Raw genomic sequence first — 20907 nt, 5'->3', positions numbered from 1 at the left:
AGATTAAAAAACCTCCAAAACATGACAACATTATGCAATCAAGATATCCTTCATCATTACACTAATTCATCTTTGCTAATCTGCAACGTACAAAGTTTCTAAACACCGTCAATTACTTAATCCTTGTAGAAAAACTGAAGTTTTAACCAATTTCTTCCATCTATCAAAACATGGCTAAAACATTATATAATTCATGTTGATATTTTTCTAATCTTCTTGAAATAACCCAATAACCCAATGACCCCTCTAGATTTTAAGATTGACCATCACATTTGCGGTTCAATTTAAAGTCTGGCAGCCATATTATTTTAGATTTTTCTCAAGTTTTGTTTATACTTGCCTTCCAAGTTAATAATGTATCTAATTAGCATGATGGCAGTCAGTTAAATATCCATTTGAAGAGTTGTCATCAGGTTTTAGGTCAACATTTTTTATGTTATCAGCATCGATTTTGCTATTTTACTGTTATTTGCATTAGACTTTTCATTATTGATTTAATCCATATTCTAATTCCTGTAAAAGTTTTTGTAATAATTGTGGTATTGATTATTGGTTTGCATGTTCCTCTTTTATTGAACACTCATCCATTAATTTGTTCCTGTTCCAATTTTAGTAGTGGATTCATCCTTTTAATTCACAGCTTTTGAGTTACTCCATTTACTTGATTGCTACAGCTATCTAACTATTCTTCAGCTGTAATTAAGTTGTCCTTGTTTTTTTTTTTTGTTTTTCCCTGACAGCAACACTTTTCTTTTTGAACCTCCCCCATTCTGTTTGACTGCGATGTATTATTTGCCTGCAACACCTTCACATCTGTAGTTTCTTGATGTGGTGTATCAAAAGACATGTTTATTGGGCAATTCCAATCTTCCCACTCTATCTCATGAAAGCAAATGAAAGCTGTCAGGCTGGTGAAGCACATGTGCTGTGAGAATGAAATTTTCTGCTCTGTATTTTAAAGCAACTAACATTCTGGTTGAAAATATGTGCATAGTCGATGTAGCAAAATAAACTTTTGTAAGATTTTCTTATCATGTGAGCATGAAATCTCACCATCCGACAGTGACGACGAGGTTCTGTAGCTTGTCAAAATCAACCTACTAAGGACTCGTATGTCTAAATTCACATTAGTTTGCAAGCTCCTTCGGAAACACTTGTTCTGTGACCTCGCTCTTCTAGAAATGTGCTCACAGCCAGTTTATCTGATGGGACATGTTGATTCACTTCTTAACGCTGGTGATCAGACATGTTGAGGTTTCTGTTGAAATGGCTGTGGGGAAGCAGGTGTTCCTCTATGTTGTAAACTGTCACTGGTATGTGTCAGTTTGAGTTTCTTTGATGAATAACAATGCCTGACAGAGCAAGAGCTCGGCGCAAGAAATACTCAGGTCTCAGGGTGGGGCTATGTCAGAGCTTGGCTAAATAAACTATTGCTTACACTCCTAATATTCAGGGACCAGACAGTTGATCAGTCAATGGGTTCTGATGTTGCAGACATCATAGGGAGTGGTTCCCCCAATGACAAACAGGACACAAGTGAAGTCATGCACACACAAGAAGAATGTTCCTGCCTTGTCTACACCACTCTGGACAGTGTCAAAAAGGAAAGCATAAAGGGCAGAAAATATGAATGAAAGAGGCACTGGGGAAAACAGTGGTCTTCAACACAGAGCAAATTTGAGATGCTTTTTTTTTTTGGTAATCATTTCTTTTTTGTTCTCAAAGCCAAAATACCTCATACAGAGCACTGAGGTTGGAAAATTGCATATATAACACTCATATCAGGTTGTTGACACCGTCCCAGTTAAATCTGTGCAGGAACCAGCTGAGATATACAATGTCATTTGTAAAGCAGCTGTTGCTCTCAGAGTTCTGCATCCCCAAGATACGACTCAGACCCGATATCATGAACCTTTTGAACTCATGTAAGAGCTTAACCAGTACAACATATGGGGAAGGTGATGGTGAACTCTCTTAGGCATATAATGTATCATTCATTAATTTTCCAAAGTATGCACACTGTATCATGGCCTGGACTGCAGGAGACTGGAACCCGTCCTTAGCTGTTGTGGGGTTTGCCATGGACCGGTCAGCGGTCCAATAAAATGTGCAACACTCTTCAACTCTATCAATCCATTTGGAATTTCTAATCAATCTAGCAAGTATGTCATGCAGTGGTGTGTTGGGGAAACTGTAGTATGTAGAGAGATGCCAATGTAAACTCCAGACAGAAAGGCCAACTGAAAGATTTGAGCCTCTTTCTAGTGAGTTTCCACATATTAACAAAAGCCATAAGCTGTGCTGATGTCAAAGACTTCTTTAAAACAAGTTAGCCCTGCAGTTTGCTTTGTGGCAATCGTATTTGGTAGGACATATATTCCACATTATACTAATTTTGTTGAATTTTGTTTTCTTTTGATAAGGAAGTGTTGAATTGTTTTGCACTACAATTCAAAACAATTCAACACACAGTTGACTGATTCTGGCTGAAAGCTTCTTTGCTGGAGAAATGTGTACTTTCTGCTGAAGCCACCACTTAGTGTGTGTCAGAGATGCAATGTAGATTATAGTGTTCATGGACTGGGAATTTACATTAAAAAAAATTGACATTTGTTGTTTAAAGTAGAGTTATTACATGTCTCTTTTCTAAATTTCCCCATGTACATATCTTAGAAGCGGTATGAAGCGTCAGCAAGCTTCATTTAATTGAAAGGGACAATTCTGACAGGTTTTGTCTTGATTTACTAGAAGAGAGGGATTCAAGTTGAGACGCTGACATCATTTCGAGAAGGAGCAGCGTGTCCAGAAAGAAAACTTTTGTCCAAATGGGGCTTTGTCTTCCTGCTTTTAAAACTGTACTGTATCCCGAGATACAGCATCTCGTAAAAGTATTCACAACCCTGAGATTTTGTTACATTGCAACCAAAGTCTTGGGTGTATTTCTTATGATTCTAAGACAGATTAACCCAACATGGGGCATGATTGTCAAGTGAAAGGAAAAGTACGTTGTTCTCTATCTATTTATTTGCATATAAATACCGTTGGGTTTATTTTGTTCCCCAACCTGCAAGAATCAACCGAAGACACAAATTACTTTTCCGCAGAAAAGGGGAGAAGAGCTCAACGCGGAGAGAACCACTGCCAAATGCTGTCTGAGATCAACTCCGTCGGCTCTTAGTCCCCAACTGCCTTTTATTCTTATGTGAATACACAAAGAGGTTGGCTTTCTCACTCAGACATGAAAGCAATTGACCAATACACTATCCTACAAGATGTTCTGGAAGTCTTCTGGAACACAAGGATGTCCCATTGTTGGGACACAAGGATGACCACTCTCAGGATCTTTGATGTCCCATTGTTGGGACACAAGGATGACCACTCTCAGGATCTTTGATGTCCCATTGTTGGGACACAAGGATGACCACTCTCAGGATCCTTGATGTCCCATTGTTGGGACACAAGGATGACCACTCTCAGGATCTTTGATGTCCCATTGTTGGGACACAAGGATGACCACTCTCAGGATCTTTGATGTGCCATTGTTGGGACACAAGGATGACCACTCTCAGGATACAGACAAAGATCATTGTTAACACAGAAATGTGTGAGACATTTCCAACCCTCAAGACAAAACCCTAAAAAGCAGTTAAGAATATACAATAAAAGAAAGGGAAAGAAAACAACACACGGAATGATATGAAAACATAACCATTCAAATAAAAGTAAATGAACAAAGATAATAATTTTCCTAACAATACCTTTAGTATGATGTGCATTTTTTGCATAGGTAAAGCTTATGACTTTTAACAATGGCTTTCTTCTTGACACTTTCTAAAAAAGCCAGATTTGTGGAGTGAATTACTAAACGTTGTCGTTTTGATTGTCCTTTCTTACTCCCCTTGTCCGGTCCTTTGCTCTCCTTGCTCAGATTTTTATTTTAGGAAGACTGCCATGTCAGTGAAGAGTGATCTTTGCTCTTTCAACAGTTCTCTGGTGTCTAAAGCCTTGTAATCTGAACCTGCTTTAAACATCTCCTCAACTTCATCTCCGATCTGACTGCTATGTTCCTTGGTCTCAGGATGTTGTTAGTTGACAATTTTTTTAAAACAATTTTTAAAAAAAATAAATAAATAAATAAATAACTGAGGCCTTCACAGAACAGTTGAATTTATGGTGAAATTAACTTCTTCACTAGTGAACTCCATTTGCTCTCTAGTTGACTTTTGAAGCAAATTGGTTGGGCTGCACTTTATTTAGTGATGTTGGAGTAAAGAAGTTTCAGTAGAGATGCACACCACACTTTTCAGATGTAATTAGATTTAGAATTGGTTGGGAAACAAATCATAGGGCCAGGTATTATTATTCTTCCACTTCACAATCGGGCTCTGCTTTGTGTTTGTCCATATTTGTTTTATAAAATACATTGAATCATGCGATTGTAGCAGGACAAAGGAGAAAGTCTAAGTGGTGTGAAAATCTTTCTCATTTCTACAAAAGCCAAGCACCAGGTACGAAAAGGCTATGGTGCATTTTAGCTGGCGGAAAAGTGTGACTCGTGCATAATCCATCATGTCTTATTTTCTGTATTGATGCCCTTAATGAAGTAAAATGGGAGAAGCATTTGAACTGTGTGATGCGTTAAGTGATGCAAGAAGACATACATGACCACAAAATTAAAACAAGTGCCAGAAATACAACAGTTTGGTCTGTGCTTGGATGCCTGTGTAATGCAACAAATTCATAATGTGTGACCCTGCTGCTGCTGCTCCCAAAATCAAAATTCCTTTCTGACACATAAGCACATATAAGTGGAAAGAAAGCAACATAGTGAAGAAATGGCAGTGGTGTTCAGTTACTCTGATTCCCTCATCTGTCTCTCTTCTGTCATATTTTAACAGCTTCCAAATCAGAGCAGACTGCAACCATAGCAATTTTTTGTCTGTATGTATGAATTGTCACTTTCCTTTTAAAAGGCATTCCAATAAAGAAATCATTTTCCCCAATACACCAGAAGCTACACTACCTGGGGTAGAAAGTTTTTGGTTTTTTGTCTCGGTGATATGTGCAGTATTATTTGGCGTACCAATATTATGTAATTACCCATGAAATCATGGAATCTTGCTATATTAGAATTTATAGCATGTTTTATGGTAACAAACAGCTGTTCAAAGGGGATTTTTTCCCTCTCCATAGCAGTGGGACTGGCTGGATATTTTCATCATCCTTAATGTTGTATATCTCCATTTTGGAAAAAGTATCCTAGGAAAATGAAGCGCTGTCACAGAGTTCAGTCATTCTCTGCGACAGAAAGAAATGACCTACGAATTATTGATTTCACTGCATTGGTTACTCAGAACTGTGGCACGTGTTCTCGGGAGCTTTGTCAGACCCTAAGCAAAAGTGGCAGGTTTGTGGTTAACTGCATCATGTGCAGTAATATGCTGAGTGTCATGTAGTCATGACCAGCTTGTTTTCATTGCTAATTCCAGGGAAGGAAAAAAAAAAACTGATGCTTTAAGCACAACCCACATGTGCCAACTGTACAGATGATTTCCAGCAAGATGACAAACGTCAGCGTTGTCAGGCACTGCGGGTGAAAATGCTTGTAGAGTGATCTGTGAGGGTGGCTACTACTTTCTGCTGTCTACATAATAAACTGCAGGACTGTATTTGGGAGATTTCTATTACCGAAGATTTTTTCCAATGTCAAAAACACTTAGGGCTTAGGCTTTCCATACAACAAGAGGAGCTATATTTCCTTGCTATTAGCCTGGAATAAGATGCACTGAACGTGTTTTTTGAACATCATAATTAGTTTATTGTACTCTAAAGGATTTTTCTGTTTGTTCCTTTTAGCTATGTTGGTATATTGAATTATATTTTGTATGGGTTTTCTTTTTTTCTTTTACATCTTTTGAAATCCACAGCTGACAAGACACAGAGGGTAATTAAAAATATGTTCGCAGCAAAGCTTTTGATACTTGCTATTTAGTTTGCCGTTATCTAAGCGTAAGCTGCTCATATGTTACATCCTTAAAAGAACTCTATGAAAACAGACTGAATTATTTTAGCTATGTTGTTAGATTACGTCCTTGAGTAGATCAGATAATGCAAACTGACATGTTAATGCATAAGAATGCTGTATGCACAAGGAACAACTTCATATACTAGATTATATTACAATGCCACATTGAAAGTGGAACATCAAATTAGGCTCTTACTTGTAAATGAATCACTGTGAAGCACTGAAACTAAATGTGTTTAGAAAAGAAAACGCAAGCATTCAGTTTGTTAATTCTCCCGCAGAGAAACTTTCAAAGACCAGTATGAGGAACTTAACCACCTTCATTCATTCACACACACAATCTGCTGTATGACCCCCGCTGCCGCGTCCATTATCTTGGTGGTTTGAGGCTCCGCTGTAAACATAAGTCTAATGGCCCGGGCCCTTTGATGTTGTCTTTTCCCTTTATGACCTGTCCAGCCTTGTCCAGCTGCGCACACAGACTTATACCAGCTGGCGCTCAGCCAAGGATAACTGTCATTCAGTTTTAGTCGTGATCATGTTGCTACACTTTTAATCTCCCAGTGGTGTTGTGGCTTTTTGACATTCGGCTGCTGTGCTTGTCTCACTGTCTGGATTGTTTTAGTCACCCGTAACTATGTACAGCTTCACATCCCCCACCTACATCTACCAACACCCGTTCTCGCCTTTTTACTGGTGTTTATCTTAGATGTGGATGTTCCTCTCTCACATTTCTTTCCACTTTATTTTCCTTTCTGCCGTCTACTTTCTCTTTAGGCACATCCCCCCCCCATTAGATGTTCACAGCTCCGATCAGGATTTACTCACTAATGGATCGGTGTGTTTACACTGGCTTTGGGAAGCAGTGATAGTGCCTGTAAAGTAATCCCACAACTGTTTACAGTCATCTCTTTGGCTATTTCTGCTTCGTTATCTCCGCCATTTGCTACTTAGGTGTGCTTGCACATGCATCTCTATTTATATACTGTTTGTGTGAATGTAAACAGTAGTAAAACCAGGGATTGTTAAGACAATTACAGACAATTAATTTTTGCTCTAGCAAAATAGATGTATTGTAATTCTACATGTCAATCACTCAACTCTAATATTTTGTACTCATTTCATGTACTTCTGTGACATAATACTACAAGAGTCCCCCTAAATATAGATAAATATTTTATCATCAATGTTGAACTATTGTTGACAGGATCTTGCAAAAGTATTTATAGCCCTTGAACTTTTTCAGGATTCGTCTCGCTACAATCACAAAATCCTTTACATTTTCTTTGGGATTTTACATAATGAAATGGCACAACAAATAATTGGTAACTGTGACAGAAAAGAAGATACAAAAATTACAAATTCATGTCAGCCCTCCTGACTCAGCAATTTCTAGAACAATAATTACAGCTGCAAGTCTTTTCAAGTATGTCTCTACCAACTTTGCGCATCTGAAGGCAAAATGTTTTTTCCCCTTTTTTAGGAAATAACTCAAGCTTAGTTGGATGTAGAGCATCTGTGAACAACAGTTCTCAAGTTAATCCCTTTTCAGTTGTATAAACATGCTTTGTCTGCTCTAAATCATTCCATTGTGACTCTGGTTGTATGTTTGTGGTTGCTGTCATGATAGAAATTAAAATTCCCCTGTGTTTTTAAGTTATTTACTGCCTTAAGCAGATTTTTTTTTCTTTTTTTGTTCCAGCATTACCTGCAATTTAAGTCTGTGCATTTTCCCATGAACTGAATACAGTTCCACCGACTGAGAATGTCACACGTTTCTGAGTTGGGTTTTACATTTTTTAGAAACTTCCCTCATTGCGAGTTTCTGGCGTCACATTGGCCCAACCAAAAATGTTTAAGTAGAAAAGATGCATTCCAAGGCAATTAAATTTCAATTGTTTTTGTAAAGAGGATAACTTTCATTTTGAGCAGCCAACATTTGGAGAGCTTTTGCGATGTGATATTTTTTTTTTTTCTTATTTATTGGACCCCTTCCTGGATGAACTGTGACGAAAGATTAAACATATGTTGTGCTGAGCATAACATGCTGGGTAAAGCAAGCCAGCTGTGGTCATCTCTACATGTACTACTATTTTGAGATGTTTTAGCTATTTAATTTTGCTGTCTGCTCCCAGTGATTTGTACATAATGTGCATTACATCATGGGGAATGGTTCTCGATGCCCGCTTATAATTATGATATGATATCATACTATTTTTTAGTGTGGTTGTGCATTTGGACTACCACAGGTAAAAAGAAACCCCACTGATATCCACTCGTGAAAGTTGAGCCTCGTTGACCAACACGTACCCCCAACCACACACACACACACACGCAGCAGGAGAGCTATAAACACTTGTTAGCAGTTATTAATGCCGCTACGGTCCGTCTCCTCAGAGGCACCTGACACGCTCTCAACTGGACATCTGACCCTTGTGGTTCTGTCTGGAGAGTTTGACCCTTACTCATAGTTAGATCACGCTTACAGACTGCTGCTGAGACTAAAATAAGAAAAATTACCTCAATTACTATTTAAGTTCAGTGATTAGGTTTCAATATTCTGCTATGTTTGAACTTTTAGGTCACCAGCTGATTATCAATTAAATAGCTGAGTTTTTATTAACATAAAAAAAATTACAAAACACTTAAATAATTCAAATGAAATGTTCTGTTTACGTATACCAATGACAATTCTTCAGATTAAATTTCATGATTTTCACTCCAGTTCCGGAACTTACTTGTGCCACGGTATTTGAAATGTTATGAAATGAATGGTATTCCTTTTGAAAGGCAGCCATAATTTAAATTGATTTGCAAAAAGTTCTCTCAGTGTTGTGAGAGAACTCATGATATACACTCACTGCCTGGTTTAAATGGTGAATAGAAACTGTAACCCAGCCAATCACAAGATGTATCCTCAGTTGAAACAATTGTACATCGATTATGCACCTCAGTCAATCTGAGTGTTGCTGCTAACCATATCCATCTCTTGATAACCAGAGTGTGCCCAGTTTCATAATGTACCACAAAGCTCAAACTGTCTCAGATCGATTTCTTGAACATGAACAGTGAACTCCAATCCCCTCCACAGTCACCAGATCTTTATCCAAAGGAGCGCCTTTGGGAGTTAGTGCAATGATAAATGCATGATGGTCTCACATCAACATAGACTCTCGGGAATATTTCCTACGCTTTGGGATATATTTGTCATCAATGCAATTCTGAAGGTCAAAAGGGATGCACGTGGCCAGTTAGTAAAAGACGTAATATATAGAGAAAGATCTTAGTGCAGCCGGTTCAAAAGAAGCTTTAACAAAATCAAATAAAATTCTTGATATCATTTGACCTCCACAAAAGCCTGATTGCAACCCAATAAACATTGCAATTTACTGAATTTACATGCTTGTTTTATGCCTGCATGCTTGGCCATGTATTTCAACAGCCTGTCAAATACGTAGCTAAACATGCATGATAGGTTTGAAACAGTACGGGTACATTCGGATGAGGTCAGACATTTAGCCGCTTGAACCATGCATCTGGGGTCAGCGGGAGGTGCAAAAAAAGCTTTAAGAGAGAGCACTTGGGGATTGTGCAATTTATTTCTTCCGACTCAAGCATGAACTGCACTGTTGGAAACTGAGAAACAGTAGATTGAAGGGAGCTAAATAAACAGTTTATTTTAAGCCAGAAAATGTTCTTCATTCTTGTGTACATTTGCTTAAAAATACTCAGCACAAATGGAGGTTATAACAACAGAAATATTTGCTGATGTGTCAGCAGTAGCACAGGCTGGCTTTGGGCAAGCAGGGGGTAAAAGTTTTTGAGTTAGGATTTAGGATGTGGTTTTGACATACACTGCTAAATTGTTTATACCCTCTGGAGTTAAATCTGGATTTGTACTTCTATAAAGTGCTATTAATTTACTAAATATGCTTTGCAAGAAGCATAAAGCACCACATATAAGGTTTACAGTCACCCTTCCTTTGAATCATTCTCTCAAAATGGAAAATATGTAATTGAAGCACCCCAGGTGGTCTTCAGCAACTGCTGTTGTACAGTGATCATGCTCTCGTTCATGAAGTCCTTCAGGCTTGTCTTGAGTAAGTGATTGAGGAGCTGTGCATGTTTACTCAGTGGACTTGTGTTGTGTTGTTCCAGCTGGTCTGCAGGGGGTTGGGGGCCATGCAGCCAGAGCTGCGGAGGAGGGGAGCAGACGCGGCAGGTTCAGTGTGTCCAGAAAACCAGTCAAACCAACGCAGAGACCCTGGCAGATTCTCAGTGTCCACATTCACCCCCGGCAACGAGGCAAACCTGCAACACACACAGCTGCCCGCCAGTCTGGAGCGCTGGGCCATGGTCTCAGGTGAGTATGTAAAATATAACATTCACTGAGAAAGATTTTTTTGTTTTTTGACAGACGTCTGTGAATATAAAGAAATGTTCTTATACCAAAAAGCTTTAGTCAACATTTAAGGAATAATGTATGCACCTTAAAACCCTGATAAAAATAACATGACTGTTGTTGGATGAACCTACTTTCTTACATTTGTGATGACGACAAGCTCAGAAGAACTCCTATCTTTTGGTCACAGATAAAATCTATATCTGATTAAGTTTTCCATTTTATGCCACATGATCTTAAGTAGCACACTAAGTATGTTCATGCTGCTCTGCGATTGGCAGTGCTCACGCAAGTGTGGCCACGGTCTGAAGAAGAGGAGCGTGCTGTGTACGAGCAGCAACCCAAGTGCTCAGACTCACACGCTGCCTGACAGCAAGTGTGCAGGCCTGCAGAAACCTGCCACTCAAGAATCCTGCTTCATCAAACGCTGTCAGAAACAACGTAAGACCCAGTGGTTTGTCTCCACTTGGCAAGAGGTAAGGCAACAGTACAATGGCAATGATTTTAGAACATTCTTTAGAATGTGTTTGTTCACAAACTTTGTTCATTTTGTGCTGATGTTGTCTGCTGTTTCTCTCTGTGATTTGTTGTGGATGTTCAGTGTTCAGCAACATGTGGCCGGGGTTATCAGGCACGCTTCATCAAGTGTGCTGAAAAGGTGTGTATTGTATGCATTTAGTTTAGTGAGCAACAAAACTGGCACTGCCATGTTTAAGTTCACACTCGCCATAAACATTATTGAAAATGACCCTGCTTGGATATCACTTTTCATAACAAAGGACACTGCAGGAAAGTACAGAGAACTTACTGCCAAAAAGTGCCACCATGTTCCCAAGCCCAAAGTGGAACTCCAAAGGCCCTGCATCCTGGCTGAGTGTCCTACCCGCACTACTCCACCACTCTACCGATGGAGGACGCCTCATCACCTCTATCCACCTCAGCCTCTCCCTCAAGCTGCACCATCACCAGAGTGGGTCTCATCTCCTTGGTCTCAGGTAAGATGACATGTAGATTAGAAACGGACTGATCAGAATTTGGTATCCAAATTTTGATTTGCTTATATGGAAGATTGTCTTAAATTAGCTAACCCCAAGTCTCCTTCAGTCAGTAACAGAGCACTCTCTGAAGAGTAGAACTTGGCGTTGTTTGCATATTGGTGTTCACTGATTTGAAAAAGATCAGAATTTTCTTTGAAATCTTGTGATCAGTTGGTCATTAATCAGGGCTGACTTACTCAGGATCCAATTTGGTGAATCTCTAGTATAAATATGTTTTGCAAATGAGCAGTTGATGATTGACAAGAGACAAGACAGTAAAAGCCTTGTACTTGGTGCAATTGTCCACTTTGTGTTCATTTTAAGGGACTTCTTTTCTTACACAGTGCTCAGTAACATGTGGAGGAGGAGTGCAAGTCAGGACAGTGCAGTGTCAGATCCAGGGAAAGCCTGCTATTGGCTGCGTTCTCCATCTTCGACCCTCATCGTCTCAGGCCTGCAACACAAACTTCTGCCCACAACCAGAGAAAAAAGGTACCGAAGCCCTAATTTGTTAACCTTCCCTAAAATGTGACGAAAACGTTGAACAATTTGTGTTCTTGTTTTGTGTTTTCCACAGATCTGGCTTGTAGGGATTACTTCAATTGGTGCCATCTTGTGCCTCAGCATGGAGTCTGCAACCACAAGTTCTATGGCAAGCAATGCTGCCACTCCTGTTCAAATTCCAACCTATAACCATTCAAAGCAACTGTCGGTAGTATACATGTAGCTGAATAGTCAACGGACTATATTGATGCCCTTGCTTGAAAAGATATGTTTTTGTCATAAGCATGCGGCAAGCACTGAAAAAGGTTTAAACACGCAAGAGATGTTGTGGCTTTGGTTCTCTCTGTGATGCCAGACATCTGAATATCTGATTCTGACAGAAAAACTGGAATGCATTGGAGAACAGAATTCTGAGAAGGAAATATTAAGATGCAAGCTAATAGGAGAGATGGTTTCTACCTAGAAGATTCACCATCCCCTGGACAAAAAGCAACAAGATGAGGTTTTTATACACTGCAAGGCATCAACAAGTGTTATGGAGTCTTTCTTTAATGACTTGGGAAATACACAAGGTGTTAAGAGGAAGAAAAAAGAATGTTTCAAGGATGCATTTACAATTAAAAATGTAGCCAAATACTTACATGAAAATATTCTGTGAAAAGTTAGAATTTCTGGAGACAAGTATCTTTGAAACCAAACGTCATACATTAGAGAGGTATTTTGAAAGAAGACATATTTGTGTGAACTGGCCTTCATACTTAGTGGTGCTACAAGTTGTCACTTTGATTTCACAGAAACAGTAATATCCTTTTCTAGGATTCAGGAAAGAATTGTGTCACATGTGTACAGTATTGTTTGTTTTATTTATTTGCTTTACAATACAGCATTGCTGAAAGACTGTATTATTAAGCTCTATACACACTCTTTTCACAATACCTAAAGCCGTATACTTTCATGTGTTTTGTCACATACTGACCAAACAACAACTTTAAGCTTTTCATTATATCCTAACTTGTGTTTAACATGAACAATTAAGTTAAATCTTCAATGGTAGCTTTGTTGGCATATTATTTAAATTGTCTCGTGACAGTTGATGTGTCTTAAATAAGGCACAGCAATGCATTACATATTACTATGGTCTGAAAGCAATCAGGCAATAGTTAATGATCTGGCTGCCTGACCTTTTGCATTTAAAATGAAATAACATCAACAGTTTTGTGCCATAACATGAGGTCTGATGTCATCCTGTTTAGCTGAAAGTGGGACTGAATGTATTCCTACAGGGAGTATAAACTTCGAATCTCTAAGTGGATATAGATGCAATGTGGAGAAAACTCAGGAGAGAAATGTGAGCTCTTTAGTTATATTTCTTTGGCTCACGTTTTAAACACAGCAGGGTGTTGTCACCTTGCCCTCATAATGGGTTGAAGTCTTTGTCTGTTTTTATCTTCGTCCCAGGGGCTACACTGTTGTTTTGTACTTCATAGTTTAATACTCTGCTTTTACCAGTTGGTTTCGACAATTGTATGTTAAGTTTGTAAAGAAATAAACATGTTCTAACTCTCTCTTTGTCTCTTTAAATTTTGAATTCCTGCAATTCACTGTATTTGTTGTGTGTGGCGCACGTTGAACATATTTACAGCCTTGTGTTATCTCGTTTTGCTTTGAAATACATAAATTACATGCACACACATTCAGTTAATGCAAGGATTTTTTTTCCCCATGGTCTTTATTTTTTGATCAGCTGATGAACAGCATACTTGACTTTAAATGCAGTTTTGAGTCATTTGCCTACTCTGATTTTTGTCTCTTGAGATTTTAATCAGCAGTGGATGTTTAATATAATATATCCTGCTATTGCTTTAGGCTGAGGCAGACAGTGTGAGGAACAGTGTGCTGACTGATTAGGGTCTTCCAAAATCATACAAAGCTTTAGAAATACGCCATTGGTCTGTGACATTTTTATATTAAAAATATGTTTTCTGGTACCACTGGTTTAAGCCTCTTGATGGGACTCAAACAATGTAATACTGGGGAAGAAATTTCCATACCAGAGTTTGTGTTCTCCAGCAAACCCTGAAACTAGGACAGTCCTAATCCTCAGATCTAGTTTTCAGTGAGGTGGCTTGGAGGCATCCAAGCCAAGACTCTGACTAACAGAGATGCCAATGTGGTTTAGGGAATTTCAGCACCTATGAGATATTGTGTCTGGAGTGGACCCTGCTCTTTCCTCATTTCAGCTCCAGTCAGAGAAACGCAGACGGTTAAAACAAAATAGCCATTGTCATCAACCTGCAGTCACAGTTCTAAGGCCTTTAGAAGAAGAGCGAGGGAGGAAGTGGAGAAGTATGAGATGACAAAATGTAGAAAGAAACGGTGGAAGGGGAGATGGTGATGTTATAGATGAAGATGAATTAACCAGAAGGAGGCAACCTATGCACTAAAAAAAAGACAATTTTGTCTGTTCATCTGCTAAATTTTCTTTTGTGAAAAAAAAAGGGTTTTATTTAAAATTTGCTGACAAAGCAACACAACTCTCCAAAGCGTAATTCTCTGGCTAGCACGGCTATCGTTATTAAAACAGTTATCTCCAAATGCATTCCCTGGAGCAGGATGAAAAGTTGTAGCTATGATTGTCCTGTCCCATGTGTTTAAAATGTTTATTTGCCTGAACATTATTATTTTGAATAAGTTGGTCATGATAATGCAATCATCTCCATCTTAGAGAATATAGACTACTTGAACAACCTGAGACTTCCAAAACGCTTAAAGTCCTAAATTCATCGTATTCCATGTCAGACGTATTGATAGCTTAACGGGATCAAACAAAGAGTCTCTGGATTATTATATCTATATTTAGCCTTTCTGTTATCTGCTAAAGCAAGTCTCCTCTATACTGTAACCTGAAGGAAACACAGACATGTGTGGACGTGTCATAGAAAAAGCAGGGTCGTCTAATTAGCTTTGTGCTGCTTCCATCGGCTTCATCTTTAAACACTCTATTGGCTCTGAAAACAGCCAACTTTGAGGTTTAGCTGGTGGGGTTTTCACACTGTTGTTGTTGTATCGTGTGCTCACTGATCGGAAAAGTGCCGATTTACCTGGGGCATCCAATTCTTTCAGCAGCTAATTTGTAGAACTTTTTACCCTTAGTTAAATATCACTTATGTAATTCCTTAACCTTTATGAAAGTATTTCTTTCGACTCTTCTTATGCTGGAACTGTTCTTTTCATAATCAGCAAAAGGAAGACAAATAAAAAACAAACCACCCAAAAAGAAAGAGATGAGAAGGCTGAAGCGTTTGTGTTTACTAAGAGATAGTGATCAGATAAAGGCTTCCTGTGGGTAACAAAGCTGACAGACACCAACCAGGCCACATTCAAAATGTTACCTTACTCATGTTAGGTAGCACAACAGATTATCTGTGAGAGACAGACGGGAAGATAGGAAGCTTACACAGCACTCACCTTTCCACTTGAAAGAAGCTGGACTATCTCTAACAGCATCTGTTTGGAGAGAGAGGTGGCTCTTTAGCCTCCAGGCTACACTCAGGCGGTTCATCTGAAGTTACAGGCTAATTATCATTCCATCAGGATGCACCTACAGCAAACCTGACAAACCTTCCACTCAAAACTTTAAGCAGAAAAAGCAACAGTCGGGAGAAAAAACAATGTGTCCCTTTATTTCTAAAATATGATAAACTCACATCCTAAATGAGTTAATTTAGGGAAGTATTAGAAAATCTTAGTCTCAAAGGCAAAACTGTGCTGATGCCAATTTCTTTTTGAAATATGTCACTACCCTAACCTCAAAGTTTGGGATTTGTCCATGCTAATACCCCTACAAATGCAGTAGTAGCAGTGATTGCATAGTGTCAATGAAAATCTACATATGGCAGGGTTACAAAGACATGACTCACTTTCACAGACAAAGTGGTCTTGCCATTTTCTCCACATTACCTGCGTGAGTTGCACGTGAAAAAACAAAAAATGTTAGATTCACTTAATCTAGCTAGTCTGTGTGAAGCTTAGCAATATGCTCTGATTTTAATCTTTGCATTATGAGCAGCTGATATCAAAACCCCAGGGATGGATGTTGATGAAATCAGCCTTTTGTACCATCCTTTGAAGACCGTTACCAGAACTGAAATTGAGGTGTCCTTTGTTTTCTTCATGCAACTTCTCCCATCTGTTTTCCCCCCAGGTACCACTCAACAGTATTCATAACATTGAGAACATATCTCCCAGACAGTTAGATGCTGTACAGTACATCTAAATCAAATACTGTGGGAAATGGCTGTGGGAAATGTCTGGACCTGATTTTAAAACCCCCCAAAAAAGACAAGGGATCATGAATCAAATTGTCTTTAGTCTTTGTGGGAAGGAAAAATTATGCAAAATAAGAATGCCATAGACCTTATATTATAGTTGTTTAGTAACTAGAAATTACCTTCAGCTAGGCTTGTTTGCACATCTAAACACAAAGTGTTAGTCTTTCATTATAATTCCATGCAATAATAGATCCTGTGTGTTTAGAAAGAGAGGTTGAGAGTGAGAGAAGGGCGAAGGCAATGCAATATCACCCTCTAATGGCAAAACAACACATTTCAAATCAAAGGAACAATACATGGAACAAAATATGATTTAGAAATGATCATGAATAAACCAGAAGGCAACATAAAGGTGACTTGATTCTAATTTTTATGAAGCACAATGTTGGGGGCAAAAAGAAGGCTGTATTTTCTGAGAAGACTAAGAAGTGCCAGTCTTTTTGGGTAAATCTGTTGTTCTGCAACCGCTCCACGACAGTTTCCTCACCCAGAGTATCCTTTTGGGATTTGGTAGCAGCTCTATAGACAAAGAACAAGACTGAATAAAGAACAAACCAAGAATTGTCTTAAAAGTCTGCTGCCTGTAAAAGACATACCACATTTTTTCTGCCATGCTCACAATCTTTTCAACGTGTGTTCTTCTGGTTTATGCTTAATGTCACAATAGTCAAAAACTTTTTTTCCCCCAGAGCCATCTTCACAATGAAATTTGAACAAATAAAAACAATACCAATATGCTGTAATTACAGGGCCAAACAATTCTGTATGCATGTTCTAGATGTTCTTTAGAACACAATGAGAATTAAAGCCGCAAGCGGCGTCGGGCAGCCCTCACAGCTCAGCGCCGCTCCGGCCTATCGGCGACAACGAGGGTTCCAGCACCGCCGGGTGCTGGCCACCGCAGACGTTCTCACGCAGTTCCTGCGCCTGTCCGCCAGGCGATACAAATACAGTATCAGGTTAGGGCACTGTCTATGACATTAGCATTTCACTGCCCCCCACTAGTGTACTGCCATAGGCAGTGCAATAAGATTAGCCAGCATTATCTTTTTCTCTCAGGCAGAGTATTAGCATTAGCCTTTTCCCTTAAATAAAATATTAGCTATTTCTCTCACATATTAGCCATGTATAGTATACTGAATAGAGTAAGTCAATTAGACAACATGCAAGTGATGCCCCACATGTTACTGGCAGTGTTCACACTGACATTAACATTTTGGCTAATTTTGGCTTATACACTACTTTTAACATACTTAATGGTGTAAGTCCATGTTAGTCAACATGCTTGTGACTCTCCACATTCTATTGATTACATTGCAGCTTTCTTTGGCATTGATGCAAATTTTTAGCATCAGAACGCTGGGTCCAAACCGATGGGCACACTTTGGCAGGCCCCTGTTAAATTTCTTAAGGAATTTTCAGTGCAATTTTACACCGTAATATTACATTTTACACTGTAATTACAATGTAATATTACACTGTAATATGTAATATTACATATTATTACAGTATAATATGTAATATACTGTAATATGTGCAATATTACACGTTGTAATATCACACTATTTCACTGTGTAATATTACACTAGTATAATATAGTGTAATATATTGTATATATTACAATATATACTGCTCAAAAAAATAAAGGGAACACTCAAACAACACAATATAACTCCAAGTGTCAGGATCTGTGTTTCTTTTGTTGTTTCCTTTCTCCTCCCTGGAACTTCTGCTAGTCTCCGTGGCCTCCACCAGAGGTCGCCTGGAGACTGAGCCCTGGAGTTTGGCCCTGCCAACCCCATGGACGCACCTGTGGTGGATTTGGGAGGCGCGGCACTTCGCTTCCTCGCCTGAGTGTTTGTTTACTTCGGTTACCCGTGTATTTCCGTTGCTTCTGACTGCGTGGTTGGCTCAGAAAACTAACAAGCCATCTCCTCCGTTGACCCTGACGCCCTGTCGCCACGTTCTGGATCTCCTGTCTGTCCGCCCTCCAACCAGTCTTTTTCCTCCGACGCCCAACCTGCAACCACAGTCCTCCACCAAGTAAGATCTTACCTGCTTACCTTGGAAAGACGCATCTGATGCCAGCCAGTTAATCTGTCCCTTCTCGTTGACAGTAAGACGAACCGGTCATCTGATCCAGTATTCACTCCCTTTCTCCCTTTCCCTGGTTACAATAAATCATTTTACATTCATCTCTGCTGCTCCTGATCGTTTTCTTGCATGTGGGTTAACAAACTTGAACCAAGCATGACACCAAGTAAATCAAACTTCTGTGAAATCAAACTGTCCACTTAGAAAGCAACACTGATTGACAATCAATATCACCTGCTGTTGTGCAAATGGAATAGACAACAGGTGGAAATTATTTTCATATTTATTTCATTCATTCAGATCTAGGATGTGTTATTTGAGTGTTCCCTTTATTTTTTTGAGCAGTGTATTTATTGTAACATATTTTACAATATCTATATTGTAATATTACACTATATTGCAATATAGTGTACATATTACACTATATTGTACACTATTACAATATAGTGTAATAGTAATATTACACTGTAATATTACAGTATTAGGGGCCCCGCACCAGTGGCCCCTACAGTGTAATATTACACTTTCATATGTAATTACAGTGTAATGTTACATATTACACTTTGTGTCAAGCCCATGGCGTGTCGCCGCCCACGTTGTGTCACGACTTGTGTGCAGCGACGCTAAAGTTTATGTAGTTAAAGTTTGACAACTATTATCAAAGTTTGTTTTTACAATAAAATGCCTAAAAATTTTAATGAAGTTGTGTTTTTTTATTCATATCTTGAAATAGCAAATGCACACTGAATTATGGAATTGTTATGTTCATCAATACACCACTAAACGTGTATGTGTTTATCAATAAAAACGTTTTATCTGAATCAGCTGTATCAAATGAAATTGTGCACCAAAACAATTAAATAATCACATCAAAAACTTTGAAACTTTATCCTTAGTTTTTTAATTATTATTATTATGTGAGCGATTGTGTCACTAACGTGCACTAACTTGAAATATTTTTCATAACGGCACTCTGCCGGCAGCAACCCCCCAGGCTCCTGAGCCAGCGACCCCCCCAAATGTCTCCCTCTGCTGCCGCCAGCATCCCCTATGGCTCCTGGTGCAAGTGACCCCAAAATGACTCCCCCAAAGATCGGTGAAAAATTTAAATATCCACGATGGCACCCAATATCTCAATGTGCCAGAGTTGTACATGTGTACAAAAGTTTGCCCTGTTCTCTGGAGGATTGTCAACTGCTCTTCTGTGCCACTTTCTTCGTCTGCTTTTTCCTCTCTTGGCAGGACAGCCTCTGTATTCGTCCTGGAATGAATCATTTTAAGTTTATCCTTTAAATCACAAATTTCTTTTGTGAGCTCCTGATTTTCGACCTGTATAGATTCCACTTCTCTGCACTTTTCTGTGAACGTTGCCTCAGCGTTTTCTATTGTTGTTTTATGTGTTCTTTCTAGAACCACATATGATCTGAGTGTCGCCTCGTAATTTCCCTTTAATTTCTCAATTGTTATGTTTGATTTCTCCAATTTAGAATTTAGTCTTTTGATCAACTTTTTATAATGTTTATTTTCCGATTCCAGGAGCTCGTTCTCAATTTGCCAGCCCCTGGCATTATTATTTTGGCCTCTGCAGAACCGCTCAATTTTCGTTCTCAAATGATCTATTTGTGTTTGAAGTTCCCTATTCTGTGTTTTGTATGCCCTTCGACTATTCCTTAAAATTTCAATATTTGCCAATAAAAAATCGTTTTCTGACATTGCACTTGTTTTAACTTCTGAAGCAAATAACTCTTCCTGCCATTTTTCTTTTTCTTGCGGTCTTGAAGCTTGAAACAATCTTGCTGCAAATGAATCTCTCTCTGGAATCTGGAAATCTGATGTCTCTGGAATCTGATGTCACAGACAGTTTTTGGGAAATTTTCACACTAGTAAACAAATGTTCTGGAAAAATTAGTTCCATTGGAAAGATGTGCTGAATCTCGTAGTTGGAAAAAGTCGTTGCAGAAGTAATTTCTTCACTTTTTCACAATTTGCAGCATTTCTAACAGCAAGTCTGAGAACAATTTCCAAACTCTTATAAACTTAACTAAAATATATATATATATATATTTTTTTTCTTTGTCTTCAGACAGAAACAAGCTGTAGGAAACCATCAGAATCTGATTTGCTTCCAAGAGAGCCAATCAATTGATCAATTCTAATGATAAATTGATCACACAGAGAAATTGATTAATGCCCAACTACCGTCAGGTGAAAGCAGAGAAGAACAGTTACAAATATTTCTAAACAGTTTCTGAAATTAAATCAATCCATTACACTATTATTTCTTCCTGGCACTGTCTTGATTAATATCTTATTCTGCATTGCCTCAGTCTTTCTGTAAAAATGTCTTTGTATTCACAAAGCAGCGTCTTGGCCATCATTTCTTAGCTCGCTTTCAGGGACAAATTGCAAAGACTTAAAAAAGAAAAGTTATGGTTAGGTAAAGCATTCTTAGTAAAAAAATTACATAATTTACTGCCAAGTTTTAAATTATGCCAGTTGGTGAAATCAAATTGA

General features: G+C 38.6%; 1 protein-coding gene across 1 annotated transcript in view; it reads left to right on the top strand.

The window, feature by feature from the left end:
• The window catches only part of LOC129367757 (A disintegrin and metalloproteinase with thrombospondin motifs 16), a 48649-nt gene extending 35116 nt beyond the window's left edge, over nt 1–13533 (top strand). The window contains exons 19-24 of the mRNA XM_055042403.1: nt 10184–10388; nt 10709–10903; nt 11029–11085; nt 11207–11422; nt 11809–11956; nt 12042–13533. Of these exons, the coding sequence (XP_054898378.1) occupies nt 10184–10388; nt 10709–10903; nt 11029–11085; nt 11207–11422; nt 11809–11956; nt 12042–12157 (937 nt within the window). The 3' untranslated portion in view covers nt 12158–13533. The remainder of the gene's footprint in view (nt 1–10183; nt 10389–10708; nt 10904–11028; nt 11086–11206; nt 11423–11808; nt 11957–12041) is intronic.
• The last annotated feature ends 7374 nt before the right edge of the window (nt 13534–20907 follow it).

The sequence above is a fragment of the Poeciliopsis prolifica genome, unplaced genomic scaffold (genome assembly GCF_027474105.1).
Source record: "Poeciliopsis prolifica strain line A6 unplaced genomic scaffold, Auburn_PproV2 SCAFFOLD017, whole genome shotgun sequence".
Lineage (NCBI taxonomy): Eukaryota > Metazoa > Chordata > Actinopteri > Cyprinodontiformes > Poeciliidae > Poeciliopsis > Poeciliopsis prolifica.
The sequence above is the reverse complement of the archived record's forward strand: the minus strand, read 5'-3'. Positions and strand labels throughout refer to the sequence as shown.